This window comes from Saccopteryx leptura, chromosome 1 (genome assembly GCF_036850995.1).
Source record: "Saccopteryx leptura isolate mSacLep1 chromosome 1, mSacLep1_pri_phased_curated, whole genome shotgun sequence".
NCBI classification, from domain to species: domain Eukaryota; kingdom Metazoa; phylum Chordata; class Mammalia; order Chiroptera; family Emballonuridae; genus Saccopteryx; species Saccopteryx leptura.
The window spans coordinates 377,072,574-377,087,693 of NC_089503.1; the positions used below are offsets into that span (position 1 = coordinate 377,072,574).

General features: G+C 51.5%; 1 protein-coding gene across 1 annotated transcript in view; it reads right to left on the minus strand.

Annotated features, from left to right (window-relative positions):
- PTK7 (protein tyrosine kinase 7 (inactive)) overlaps window positions 1–14,962 on the minus strand; it is a 78,873-nt gene extending 63,911 nt beyond the window's left edge. The window contains exon 1 of the mRNA XM_066359372.1: window positions 14,692–14,962. Coding sequence (XP_066215469.1) covers window positions 14,692–14,770 — 79 coding nt within the window. The 5' untranslated portion in view covers window positions 14,771–14,962. The remainder of the gene's footprint in view (window positions 1–14,691) is intronic.
- Window positions 14,963–15,120: the final 158 nt, after the last annotated feature.

A 15,120-nucleotide genomic window follows, 5' to 3' on the forward strand; every position in this document is an offset into this window, starting at 1 on the left:
AGACCCCAGGCTCGCCAGCTTGAGCACAGGCTCATCTGGTTTGAGCAAAAGCTCACCAGCTTGAGCCCAAGGTCACTGGCTCAAGCAAGGGGTGACTCGGTCTGCTGTAGCCCCCCTGGTCAAGGCACATATGAGAAAGCAATCAATGAACAACTAAGGTGTCCCAACGAAAAACTAATGATGCTTCTCATTTCTCTTCATTCCTGTCTGTCCCTATCTATCCCTCTCTCTGACTCTGTCTCTGAAAAATAAACAAACAAAAAAAAACAACAAAAAAAAAGAATACGCTGTTGCACAGCTGAACGTTAAAAAATGCCCTCACCAGTACATCAAATGTTTTCGGGGTGCCACCGCAGGTCAGGCAGCGCACTGGAATTATCTTAACCCCTCAACCACGTTCTTCATGATTGGTCAAGGCCCACCATCTACAATACCTTATCCTCCTTTGAAACACTGCGGAAGGGAGCCAAGAAGGGAACTCACTCCACAGAAAGGATGGGTTTCCGAGCCCCTGGACCTGGGTTCTGGCCTTCCAAGTGATCCATTCATCGGCCCCTTCCCTAGCTGGGTTAGAATTCTGGGCAAGAACACAGAAAGAACCTTCATTCTGAAACCTTTATAAGGTGGAGTCGTGCGAAAGCCTACAAAAGTGAGTATCTGAAACAAATCTACTGCTCACAAAACTTAGGGGATCAGGGAACGTGCAGACACTCCGGTACTTTCACCCTTTTGTACAGTGCATTTTCACCAATGACATAAAAGTTGGTTTTGCATCTCATTTGCATAATCAAACTTTCTTTGACTTGTCCTTTGCTTTTCTGATGTTCTTGTTTAATAAAAAAATTTAAAAAACAATCAGGCCCTGGCCAGTTTGCTCAGTGGTAGAGCATCAGCCCAGCGTGTGGAAGTCCCAGGTTTGATTCCTGGCCAGGGCACACAGGAGAAGCACCCATATGCTTCTCCACCTTTCCCCCTCTCCTTCCTTTCTATCTCTCTCTTCCCCTCTCACAGCCAAGGCTCCATTGGAGCAGAGTTGGCCCTGGTGCTGAGGATGGATCCATGGCTTCCGCCAAAGGCGCTAGAATGGCTCCAGCTGCAACAGAGCAATGCCTCAGATGGGCAGAGCATTGCCCCCTGGTGGGCATGCCGGGTGGATCCCGGTAGGGCACATGCGGGAGTCTGTCTGACTGCCTCCCCATTTCTCACTTCAGAAACAATACAAAAAAAACAAAATCAAGTACTTTATTTTTATCGTCTCATATTTGAAAATATCCCTTAATTTTTGTGAGCAGTATATTAAAAAAGAAATAAAGCTTTGCTCTTGACATTTACTAATATATACATCTAACATCTAAACCCCAAGCCCACAGCCAATCCATCCCACCACCACATGACCCAGAACTCAACCAAATGAACTTCCCGGACTTTGGGCCACTGCAGGCCTGACGAGGAAAAGGTGCCATTCGGCAGGAAATGCATGGGCAGCACAAAGCAAAGCAGAGGGCACCAGTTGTCTCCACAAAGTGTGGATCCACCCCATGCAACTGGGCTCCCTGGAAGGGGAAGAAAATGCTACCGTCTCCTGTCTGTCTCCTGCCTGCCCCACTCGGGTTGCCATCCTCTGAGAGCCTGGCATTCAGGGTCCTCCTCTTCAGGGCTTCTCTGCATCCTTGTTAATTACTCTTTTCTGGTTCCCTCTCAATCTGCCTACCAGACATACCATTCTTGGAGTGCGTCTCCAGTGTCCCTAAGGAATAGCTCAGCCTTTTTAAACAGAGACTCTACCACCAGAAAGGAATTTTCTTTCCATAACAGACTTTTTACCCTCTCAGGGACAACCACCTCCTTTTCTGGACATCTCTTGCCTCCCAAGGACTTAAAAGTCCACCCCCACCATACCTCAACCCCTAGAGAGAAACACATAGACAATCACACACAGACACACACACACACACCATGATGCTTTATGCCTTAAGCATCATTTGTTATTTATTTGCCAGACTAAAAGAAAGACAGTTTCTATTCAAAGTTACTGGTAGATGGGAAACAAAAACAGACCAGTAAATAAATCCCCCTCATCACATTGTAACTATCTTTTATTGAGCTTTCCAGATATGAGACCTTCATATACAATGAATTGCAAAGATTTTAAGATGTGCCGTTACTTATGTTCCTCTCAGAGGAATGGTACCAGCTAAACTAAGAACAGTATTACATAACCAATGTCACAACCTGATTCCGAAGACATGAAACTGAGGGAGAAGAAAAGAGCATCTTATAAAGCAGCAATTTTTAACCTTCTTCATCTTACGGCACACATGAACTAATTAACTAAAACTCTATGGCAAACCAAAAATATTTTGTTTTTTGCAGATCTAACAAAAAAAGAAAAGATAATAATTTTGATTCACTCGTACCAGACGGCTATTGTTGTGTTGGCTACTGTCTTTTTTTTTTTTGGACAATCTAAGGCAGTGGTCCTCAACCTTTTTACACTTGGAAACAGTGGAAATAGGGGAATTATTTTAGGGACCGCTAAGGCAGAAATCACCCTGAGCAAGAGAGAATTTGACTAACATCACTGGGTCTATAATCATCATACAACATCAGGGTGGTTAACTCTGGCAGACCAGCACAAAATTTTTTTATTTTTTATTTATTTATTTTTTTCCCCCAGCACAAAATTTCTGGTGGACCAGTCCACGGACTGGCGGTTAAAAAACACTGATCTAGGCTGCAGTGTTCCCTTGCGTGGGTTGCCTGTAGTCCCTGCGCAGGTTTGCAATAAAACTTATAAAATTCAAAAAAACAAAACAAAACAACAACACTGATCTAAGGAAAAAGAGGTCAGTACCCCTGACTCAATAGTCAGGTATCACACATTTTTGAAATTCTTGCAGCTCACCGGTTCAAAATCACTGTTATAGAGTAAATGAAACACAGTACTATCTCACTTAATTCTCACGCGATCTCTATCTCTAACAGGATTGCTTTTATTATCCCCATCTTACAAAAGAGGAAACTAAGGCTCAGAGTGGTGGCTTGAACTGTCTCAGGTCTCTCAGGGAGCAAGCTGTGACACCAGAACCCAGTTCGAACCAGATCTCTGACCTTCCCTGGGGGGTAAGAGAAGGGTGGCCAGACCTCAGACAGATCCTTCTGGGTTCAGCCGCCCCATCAAAGGCCCAGAACACTTGCTGGGCTAATTCCTAAAACCACGGTTTTTATGCAATGGCACCTTCACAAATCCTACTTCCAGAAACAACAACAAAAAGGAAGAAAGGTTTCCCTAGCTCCTTCCTCACAAAACCTGCTGGAAGTCAGGGGGAACCTCGCAGCCAACTCGTTACATATAAAGCACATTTAACAAGCCTTCCAAGCCCTGGGAGTGGGAGAAGGAAGGGTTCACTGGAAATCTGATACTTTGGCAGCCAAGTCAGAGGGACAAGGCCCTTAGCATCAGCCCTGGGGGATAAACACATCCCAAACCCCTTTGTGTCTGACAGAAGGAGATCCTTACTTCCTGGGAGGCAGCAGGCAGCGATACTTTTTATGACAAAGCCCACCTAACAACAACCCTCCACCAGAGACCTGGCTGGGGTCTTTGTACAACCCACCTAACCATAAACCCTCTGTCCTTCCCCAAACCTGCTGGGGTCCCTCTTCCCACAAATACCTGTGACTGCCATAAATGCCCTTAAACAGCCCCCGTTTACTGCCCAGCCTGCCTGCTGCTAAATGAGGGCATTTGTTTCAAATTTGCAAATACCGAGAGCAGTGGAAACCTAAGTCCACTCCTAAGATGAAATGTTCTGCATTCCTCCAGGCCTGAAGCACCACGCTTCAAAAGCTGCAAGAGGCCCAGGCTGTTTACTCACTGGTGGGGCTATTGGGAGAGGTATTTCCCTGCTCCCCGAGGAGGCTCCTTTGATCTGGGCCAGTGGGAAGGGGACAGAAAGAGGTGCCACCCAAGCCTAGGGCAGGCTGGGCCCAGGCTCTCCTGCCCCCTCTCTGGGCAGCACCATCCGGGGGCCTGGGAAAGTGAGTCTCATGGGGCGGCTCAAGTAGAGACTCGTCTAAAACTGCTGCCAGAGACAGCAGGCCAGCTCCACAGGACCTCTCAGACCATCTTCAAAAAGCCCTTGAATCAAAGGTAAAGAGACAGCATCCCAGCCTCTTACACAGAAATAAAGGGATAAATACCCCCCACCGCCACCACCACCACCATACATACACCCAAGCAACTCAAGATACTGTATCAAGACAGGGGGAAGGAGTTTACTAAATAAAAGCCTTTTGTGTTAAGGAGTTTTCAAAAACTGAGGGGCAGGGGGTGGGGGAGGAGAGAAGCCGGAGATCCTCCTGAAGGCCCCCCAGGGCTGTTCAGGACCCAGCATCTGCCCCCTCCTCTCAAAGCTCCTCCTACAAAAGGCCGGGACCCCTGGGGTGGAGGAGAAGCCCAGATCGCAGGCGGCAGCAAAGCTGCTGGCAAGCTGGGCAAATTTTAAATCGGTCAGTTTAACAATTAGCTTAACCTGCTAAAGTAACCAACCAGATAGAATGATCTGTCCGCTCTTTGTAGCTGGAGCTACAGAACCAACAGCATCGCCCCGCCCCCTTGCCCGCCCCAGGCTGCAAGACAACCGTTTTCTTTGTGATTTGTTTTGTTTTTCAGGTGGCTGAAAATGAACTTGGGCTCTCAAATGCCATCCGAGCACATCACCTTTCCAAGGACCTGCTGGCCTGAAGGGTACCCCTCTCTCTTCCCCCAGCCAGGAAAACAGCTCAGCTTTGTGTTTTTGTTTTTGTTTTTTTAAGAGATGAGCTCAACAGAATCAGAACACTGAAGTGTCACTTTGCACTCAGCCACGATAGAACATCAGTTCCCATATTGGAATCTGAGAACGGCCGAGGCAGAAGAACGGACTCCGCAGGACTGCCAGGAGCAGTCAACAACCAGCTCAAGGCAGGCAGACCTGGCCTGAAAGCCCACGTCTCCCAGAACGTCCAAGGTCTGTGTCCAACCACTCCCAAGATCTCCTGAGAATGCAAGGACTGCCTACACAGTCAGAAATGACAGGGAAAGCTACATCCATTGCACCCCTACTGTGTGCCAGGGCCCGCACCCCCCAACACGGGCACATCTATCTACACAAAAGCAGTCAGAGGTGGCAAACCACCAACAGCAGCAGGCATGACTGACTGTCGCCGCCCACCTGGTCTCCAGCACAGCATCACCCAGTGTACGGCTCGCAGCAGGCACCCTGGTCTGGAATGTGGTAGCGCACCTGCAAGCCGGGGCCTGTAACTACCCACGACCTTCTAGAAGCACCAGGCGGAAGAGTCTGAGAACCCCTGGGTTCGTGAGGAAAGCTCCCATTTGGGGGTTCGGGCACAGTGTTCTGGACTTCTAGATTACAGAGAGTGTGACCATAACTCTAAAAACGTTCAGATGTGTATACAAACCTCAGAACGGGCCACAAAAAACCTTAACCTGTTTTGTAACAGAAACAGGGAGGAAAATTGGCTGTGGCCCTAAAGCTCTCTCCAAATATAAAATGATGGATACACTCTTAGTAAAAAGAACAAAGGTGGCTCCACCCTCTGATTCTAGCAGGACTGCTCCTAAACCCACCCAGAAGAGTTTTCTCATCTGCAAAATCCGTCCCCCGATGATTACTAGGTTCTGAGGCATGTATATGTGCACAACACGTCATAGCTTCTAGAGGGGACATCCATACAAGGACATATGAGAACACGGAATCAGCTCTGCAGTCCTCAGAGGATCATACTCTGTGACTCAGTTTCTTCCCCTGTCAGATGCCTGCCACCCTTTCCTTCTCCAAAAGAACAAAAAAAAAACCCCACCATCCTCACCCTGCCGCTCTCTGAGCCTGGTTGATAGGACCAAATGTCAGCGGGAGTGAAAGCCTTTTGTAAACGGCAGAGCTGGGCACAGTTGTTGGTCACTACAGAGGTGGCTCTCCCAAAGCACACCGATCCCTTCTTCCCAACATGAAGCCTCCTGCCAGTTGTTCTCCCTCCTGTGCAGAAGAAAAGTGAGTTCCCATCCAGGCACTAGTCCCTCAAATACCTGAGGACCAACCCGGTGCGTGGTTCTGCTTTGTCGTCCCCAGATAAAAACTCTCTCTTTCCCTCCCCCAAACTTACTCAAACCTGTCCGTTCCCCTCCGCACCCAGGGAATTACACCCACATCACCAACCGATCGAGTCGAAACGCATCTGTGCCCACGCACTGGAGATTCCAAAATAAATGCAGCCCTCAGATGAACGTGGTCTCCGGAACCAAAGGCAAGGAAGAGAGCCTGTCGGCGTGGCAGACACACAACCGGAGGGTGCATATGGCGACGCTGGGCCAGGTCAGTCTCAGAGGTCACCACAGTGAAGAGCCTCTGAGGTCCTCTGTCCTCAAGCTGAGGCCCAAGCGGCAGGTGGGACTTGCCCAACATCATCAAGCCATCCGGGGTAAATGCAGGAACAGGGTCCATGTCTCCTAACTTCCAGCTGGAGTTCCATCAGAGAGCCCTCAGGCTAAGAGGGACGTACCTCCAGGGCACCTAGAGCAGGAGCCCATCAACACCGAGGGCCCATCTCTGTGACTTAAGTGAGACCACTTCTACTGCAGGACTCCCTCTAGAGCAGGAATGCCCAAGGTGCTTTACAGGAACCCGGGAGGTCCTCTGTGCCCAGGCAGAGGCCAGCCTGAGGCTCCTTACTGTGGCTGAAGTCAAGGCTGAGGCCTCTCTGTCAGCCAGCTTTTCGCATCAATTATTACAGAGGCTAAAAGCCTGCCTCTGCAAGGCAGCAAAACCCTCTGGCGGGAGAGAAGCCCAGAGACCGGCCGAGCCCTCAGCAGCCACAGACACAAGCTGAGGAGTGGGCGCAGCCCGGGCCCCATCATGAGCAGAAGGGCCGGGCCCCAACACCACCGGAAGCAGAGCAGGAGTGAAAAGGGTTCGCCTGAAACCCATTAGGGGTAATCACCAAAATCACCTTGGCCCATCAGCTGGGAAGCAAAGAGTCACTGGCTGCAATGCCCTCGTCCCAATGGGACAGCCACGTATGACTGTACACTGGTGCCCTGCTCCAGGCGCCCTGTGTCCCGTGCAGGGCCGCAGCCTGGGAGGAAGGGCGCCTATTCCTAATGGCCACAAAAGCACTGTATGAGCCAGCCGCTGGGACACCGCAGTCCCGAAAGCAGACAAGCATCCTCCTCACTGCCCCAGCACTCCAGGAAGCAGACAAAAGAGAGCCAGTGTGAGCGAGTACCCACTCTGACCACCTCAACCACCCATTGGGAGACCACACGGCACCTCAGGAACCTCCCATGGCGCTGACTGACACCTCGCAAGTCACACACAGTGACTGACCGGGGAAACCCCCGCAGCCACCGTGAAGCCCCTCCCTCAGGTAATATAAAAGTCTGGCTCGGCTGGGGGTCACGGTTTCCTAGCCAGTCCCCATCAGCACAAGGGGAGACAGTGGCCCTGCGCCAGCACTGACCACCCGGAGGAGAAGCTGTTGGGACAGAGGGAGCAGGAGTTCCCACCAGGAAATGCACAGCGGCTGCGCCCGCATTTCTGAGCTGCTGCTGGAATACTGAGACCATTTAGAAAACCTGTGCCTGCCTTAGAACGAGGAAACCATTTCTAAAGCTGCCGGTCAAGAGCGACTTTGTTGAGCCCCTGCAAACTGGTCTAGAGGCTGAGGACTGGAAAGAAAAGCTGACACCGTAAAGGGTCAGCACTGGATGAGCCACAGGGTCAGGAGAACTCCCAGGAAGGGACATCAGGTTAGCCAGAGGGGCTCTTCCCGGGCCACCACCTCCACAGCCCGGAGCACCAGACGGCAAGGCAGGCAGGGATCAGCATCATTTGCATGTCACCTCTCTTCCTTTATCATGCACTGATGTTGCTGATACTGGAAATGAACCACCCCACCCGGTTTAATGCCTTTATGCAGCCTGGAGCTCCCAGCAATGTCAACGCTCTCTCCTCTCCGAAGCGCCTTCCCTTCCCATTTGCTCCTGCGTTGTGGACTTAACTGTCTTACACATTCTGGAATGTTCTTTTACACTGCTCACAAAAATTAGGGAATATTTACAGCTTCACATTCGTTTGGAAATATCCCCTAATTTTTGTGAGCTGTATATTTTATTGAGCACTTTTTCAAACGGTGTTTTCATTATGTGTCATCTGATTCACATCTCCCTGTCTTGTCTCCTTCCTGCCTCCTGCCCAACCTGAGATGGTCACCCACAAAAGACCTTCCAACACTTTCATCGGACTCCTAAGTCCCTTGATATGCATACCAACCTCTTTCTCAGTGCCACACCTCCACTTTGAACTGACAAATTCTCCTCAGGGCCACCTGGAGGTTCTCAAACTTGAGAGTAGGTACAAATCTCCTGGGAAGCTCTTTTAATCTGCAGTTTCCTTTTGAGACTTGAAATATGTAACTGGGCTGGCTATTCAAAAAATACAGTATAACCTCACAAACCAGAAACTAAAATACATTTTCTGGCTCCCCCTCTAGTAATTCTGATGGGCAGATCTGCAGCAGGACCCAGGTGACCCAAATTTTGATCAGTACCTCCAATTAACCGCCATCCACTACATACCCAGAAACTGGTATACGGTCCAGAAGGTCTCCGGACCACATTTTTGAAAAACAACAAATCTACACCTTCCTAACATGCCACTCGTAATCTCTACCTCATGGCTCAGGACTTAGTTTTCGGAAGTTACAAACACACCTAACACCAGCAAGTGCATATCCTGCTCATCATGATGGGTCAAAGCTTCTGGCAGGAACTTGGGATCTGCAGGACCCCAGGTAGACTGCACTCCACTCACCTGTGCATGCATTCAGTGTTAAGGCACCCCAGGGACGCAAGGGCCTGGAGAACCCAAACCAGCAAGAGGGGAAAGGCGTCTGCGAATGCCCGCCCCTCCAACAAAGCTTCCTCCCTGCCCCACTGCTGCCGGGAGGGAAATGGCCTCAATGCGGAGAAGAAAAGAGGATGGAAAATGTGACAGACTGCAGAGAGCTTCCTCAAACCGCTGATTAGCTGGAGCAGCTCTTGTGCCAGCTCCACCAAAGCGCCAGGGGGCTCGGCAGGGCCAAGTGTGCACTCAGCAGTGAACTCAGAGAACCCCAAGACAGGATTCTAACCCAGCCGCCATGGCAGAACTTCCACACCCTCAAAAAAAAAAGGACCAGGACTGGGGGTGCAGAGTCAGAGCAGGAAGTGAGGAAAAAGGCAGGCCCACAGCTGGAGGGCAAGGCTAGAGCCCGTGCCAGCAGCCATGGCCCGGAGCCTGTAACCCCACCATGTGGCTCTTCCAGGGGTAGTGCCAAGGGCATAGCAGCAGAGAGGCATGCTACTGGGGTTAGGGAGAACAGAGGGAGGTCAAGACATGCAGGCCAAGGACATACAACCCTGTTTAATGACCCTTTCTTCCATTAAAAAAACTCCAAAGACTGAATCCCTGGGCCCAAACTGCTTGTTGACTCATCATCATCATGTGAACTGGCCAATCTCCACCCCAGATGAATCTCACAAAAGCTGCACTGGCTTAAACACAAACTCACACAAACCCCTTCGCTCCAAAATACGCAAGACTCCAAAGACTTAACAACACAACATCTGTCAAAGCCCAGCAGAGACGTCACCTCCCTTTAGGAACCCAGTGTATTCCTGAAAAGTCAGCCGCTGACCCAGTTTCTGCCTACAAATTCCCATTTCTCCACTGGCTTTCATTATAAACAAGACACGCTCCTGAGGACAACTGAGACTCCAAGGGGAACAGAGCGTCACACTTATATTGCCAACCTTCTAGCGTCACACTTTTTTTTAGAGAGAGAGAAGCATCAACTCGTTGTTGCTTCACTTGAGTTGTGTGTTGACTGTTTCCTGTACATGCCTTGACTGGGTATCAGACCGGGGACCACTCAAGCCAAGCCAGCAACCCCACATTCAAGCCAGAGAGCCTGAGCTAAAGCCAGCAACCTCGGGGTTTCAAACCCAGAGACTTCAGCGATCCAGGTCAATGCTCTATCCACTGCGCCATGCTTCCTGATAGAATCTAATTCAAATTCAACCCAAAGTAAAATAATTTTTAAGTGCACATATCACACTGAAGAGTGTGCACATGAACTAAAAGTTATTTAAGATAAGTCTCTAAATATTGTGCAAGATCTAGGACCCCTAATTTGTCCTGTTGCAACATGAATTTCTGTATAAGGAGAAACGCCTAGAGCAGGACTTCTGGAACTCTGGGGTACAGTCAATTGGGGAGCTTGTGAAAAAGTAGTTTGGGATATTGATTCACATTCCCAGGGAATGCTGATGCCACTTGCCTTTGGACCTCATATTGAGAGGTAAAGTCGCAGATAATTGAGGTCCCGCCCTAGTTCACGTTTTTTTTAAACCATGGTCTTTCCAGGCAGGTCAGCTTCATATGTAGAGGTGGCTGCTCAGGCCCAGGAACTCTTGGGGAAAGCCAGAAGCCACATCAAAACTCAGAAAGCGCCTGACCAGGTAGTGGCACAGTGGATAGAGCGTCGGACTGGGATGCCGAAAACCCAGGTTCGAGACCCCGAGGTCGCCAGCTTGAGCGCGGGCTCATTTGATTTGAGCAAAAGCTCACCAGCTTGGACCCAAGGTCACTGGCTCGAGCAAGGGGTTACTTGTCTGCTGAAGGCCCGCGGTCAAGGCACATATGAGAAAGCAATCAATGAATAACTAAGGTGTCACAATGCACAACGAAAAGCTGATGATTGATGCTTCTCATCTCTCCGTTCCTGTCTGTCTGTCCCTGTCTATCCCTCTCTCTGACTCTCTCTCTGTCTCTGTAAAAACAAAAAACAAAAAACTCAGAAAGCACCACAAAGAACAGACAGCCCAGTAACAGGACAGATGGACCCCTTGCTTGGGTCACAGTTGAGCAGGCACAGAAACAGGCCACCCCAACACAGAGAGGCAAGAAAGGGCACAGAAGACCCCCAATGCCCAGGTGGCAAAGGGGCTGTTTACTTTTACCCTTGGTTACTCTGCCCTCTAAACCTAGATAAGAACCCATTATAAATAAGATACTGTACTGAATTCTAAAAGGGGAGCCCTTCAGTAAATTAAAATCCAACTGGGGCAAAAACATGGAAGGTGTCCTAAGAGTCCAGAAGTTCTACAGGCATCCGCTTTCTGGCAGGGGCAAGAAAATAGTTTTGGAGCCTGACCAGGCAGTGGTGCAGTGGCTAGAGCGTCGCAGAGGACCCAGGTTCAAAACCCAAAGGTCGCTGGCATAAGCGCAGGCTCACCAGCTTGAGTGTGGGATCGCTGGCTTGAGCATGGTACCATAGATATGACCGCAGGGTCGCTGGCTTGAGCCCAAAGGTCGCTGGTTTGAACCCAAGGTCACTGGCTTGAACAAGGGGTCACTCACTCTGCTGTAGCCCCCCCACACCCGGTCAAGGCACATATGAGAAAGCAATCAAAAGCATTGACCTGGAAATGCTGAGGTCGCTGGTTCAAAACCCTGGGCTTGCCTGGTCAAGGCACATATGGGAGTTGATGCTTCCAGATCCTCCCCCCTGTCTCTCTCTTCTCTCTCTCCCTCTCTAAAATGAATAAATAAAATAAAAATTTAAAAAAAAAAAGAAAGCAATCAAATGAACAACTAAGGAGCTGCAACGAAGAGTTGATGCTTCTCATCTCTCTCCCTTCCTGTCTGTCTGTCCCTCTCTCTGACTCTGTCTCTGTCAAAACAAATAATAAAATAGTTTTGGGGAGGAAGTGGAAGTGGAGGTGGGCAAACGAGAGATGGGGAGGCAGCTCATGATCAGGAACTGGCCAGAGAGGAACAAAAGGTCTGAGAAGCCACGTATGTTTAGGTGACGGACCTGAGACTAGCTGGGCTGGAATGGAGGGTTCCAGTAGGTGGAAACTTGATTGTTGGGGATGACTGTAAAGCTGGGAAGGTGTGCTGGAAGCACACCACGAGAGAGGAAGAACAAGAAAGGGGCCCTTTATATACTTCATTACACTTAATCCTCAGCACAACCCAGGAAGTAAGTCCCTTTACAGAGGAGGCCGACTGGGAGGTCAAGAAATTTGCCCAGGGACACGGGGCCTGTCAGAGTTGGAGTTGCTGTTTTGCCAAACTCTTCATCACCAGCCCTCAGCCCTGCTCTGAACGCCAGGAGCCTGACTCCATCCCCTGGCAAGCGATGTGCAGAGATTAGCCTTCCCCGCTCCCTCCCACTGCGCTGCCCAACATCTAAAGAAGCCCATCACTGATAAAAAGCAACTCCCAAGCCTGAATTACAGGCTGCAGAGCCACGAGGAGTCCTGCAGAACAGTGTCTCTCAAAATGTGACAACTTGATTTCCCCAAAGAAACAAGAGCCTGGAGGAAAGAAGCCAGAGAGGGGGGATGAGGGGCACAGAGATGGGAAATGGCCACAACCGACCAAGCAGTTGGGGCTCAAAATCCCCCATTTCAAACATCAAGCCCTTCCCTCCTCCTCCACCATATTAATCACAATGGGGATCTCAAAGTTTGGAGGGTTACTCAGCCATTTACAGCATAATTACCCAAACTTCAAAACGGTCTAATCCACAAACCTAGCCGGCGTAGGTCGCTTACTCCAACCTTTTTAACAGCAGGGTCTTACTACAACTCCAGTTAATTACACAAACAATGAGATGGAAAAAATCTACTGTAATCTATTTAAAAATTGTTGCCCCCCTGAAGTCATGCCCGGCAGGGGTGCACCAAGTCCCTGGATTTCACCAGGAAACAGCAAGCGCCTAAGCCTTGACTGAAATTGTTTACAGCGCATGAACAGGTTCCATACCAAGCACATTTGGTGGAACTGATTTAAGGCTCTCGTTAAAATGTTCCTTTGTTGAGCTCAAGATATCTCCCCACCCCCAGGGGAGATTCAAGACCTCCAGTCCCAAGCCCTCAGCCTACCCTAACTTCCCCTACAGAAGCCCCCTCCAGTAAACACCAGTCGCCAGATTAACGTCCAGTAACATCAGAGTCATCTTCTCACAGAAGGAATTTAGCATTTGTTGAACAAGAGCCTTGTCTCCAGCAGAATCTCCCCTTGACTCCAGAACTCTAGCAGCAATGAACGCACCCATATCGAGCAACCTGCACACCAAAACCCAAACAGCTGGCCAACGTAGGAAGCCTGTGAGCTCAGGCTGCTCCATATGGCTGGGCCCCCAATCCTGGCTAGGCAAAAAAAACCTTCCCTACTTCCTCTGGGAGCAGATGTGGGTTCTGCCATGAGCAATAATCACCCCACACATCACAAGGAACACAGGGCAGCTCCAGAAACACCTCCTACAAATCCTCGGAGCCTGTTCTTACCTCTGGGTCCTGGGTTACAATTACCTCTCATTTTACAACTAAGGGTGGGGGAAATGTTGATTCCATCAGCACCAAAACCCCTCAGCAGCTGGCAGGCCTGGAAGATGCCAGGAAAGACAATTCTCTATCCTCCCTCTCCCCGTGGCCACTCTTCAAAGGAGGAAAGTGATAAACTAGGACCAGGTTCCCTGAGCAGAGTTCCCCAGAGAGGGTTGCTGCCACAATCATCACGAAAGATTTTTGGGTCTTTTTGGAAAGAGAAAGATGGGGGGGGGGGATAGTTCCAGTCCAGGCTGTGCTGGTAGCTTGGTGCTTTCCTGTGAAACACTTCCACACCTCAGTGGTGACTCTCAGGTGTGATCAAGACAGGAAATAAAGGCGGGAAGGGGGGAGGGGTCCGGATCCTTTCTATCCTGGAGATACGGACCACACCCTCATCAAAATGCTGAGGCTCTTCAAGAAAAGACAGAATGAACTCTTTTGGCCTTACTGGCCTGTAGAAAGTGAGATCTGCTTTTCTCGTTGAGGAGACACAGGATGGAAATCCAGGAAGGCGCAGAACAAACCCCGTCCGCACCTTTGCAGGCCGGCCATGCCCGATTTTGGCAGCGGCCTTCCCACATTAGTCACCGCGACAGCCTGGGACTCCAATCCCCAGATTCAACCCCGGCTGGGAGTGGGCTCGGGCCCAGGAGCTAGAAGAGACGGTGCAGCCCCTAATTCTTCCCTTCTTCCGCCCTCGCCAGTAGGGCCATCAGGGGTCCCAGCATGGCCCTGGAACTTGGAGGAGGGAAGCGGGGAGCGTCGAGCCGGCGTAGGCAACAAAGCTATAGCGCGCCGCAGGTCGGTCCGGCATCCGGCCCCAGGCCGGCCTCCCTCACCTGAGCTAAACCCGGGGGACTCGGTCTCTCCCACCGCCAGCCACCTCCCTGCACCCCCGCCAAGTGAGGGATGGTCGCTTTTCTCTCGAAAAGAAACTCCCCACCAGGGCCCGGGCGCGGGCAACTCCCGTCAGCTCCCAAGCAAAACTCTCCGCTCGGGCCGGGAAAACTCTGTGAAGCTGGAAACGCGACCTCGCGGGCGTGGGTGGCAGAGGGGCCCCGACCGACCGAGTCCACTGGGGGCTCGGCCACCTCCCCGCCGCCGGGACCTCGCAGTCCTAGCAGCCTCTCCACCACTCCAGGGTGTCTTCTCCCCTCCAGCCGTCCAAACCCACTTCCCGGGTACCCCTTGTGCCAGCGGGGCTTCCGCGCTCCCCGAGCCCCGCTCCCCAGTTCGCCGGGACTCACCGCCCAGCAGCGGCAGCAGCAGGACGCTGAGCAGTGGCAGCCGGCGGGGGCTGCTCGGGGCTCCCCGCGTAGCTCCCATCACTGCGGGCTCGCGGAAAGCAGCGGGCGGGCGCACGGCGGACGCGCGGACTGCGCTCCGTGGCGGGCCCAGGAGGCCGAGCGCACCGGAGCGCGGGCGCCGCTGCAGCAGCCGGAGCCCGAGGCGTCCCCAGCCGGAGCCGCGCGCGCCCGGTACCTCCGAGTCCTCGCGCGCCACCGCCGCCGCCGCCACCAAGCCCCGCCCCACGACGCCCCTTCCCCGCGGGCCGCCGCGCGGCGCCCCGCCCCCACGACGCCCCCTCCCCGTAGTGGTGGGGAGGAGCTCGCAGTTGGGGGAGGGGTCTGGAGACGGATCCCGGACTGAGGGAGGCGTGGGGGAGCGCCGATGAT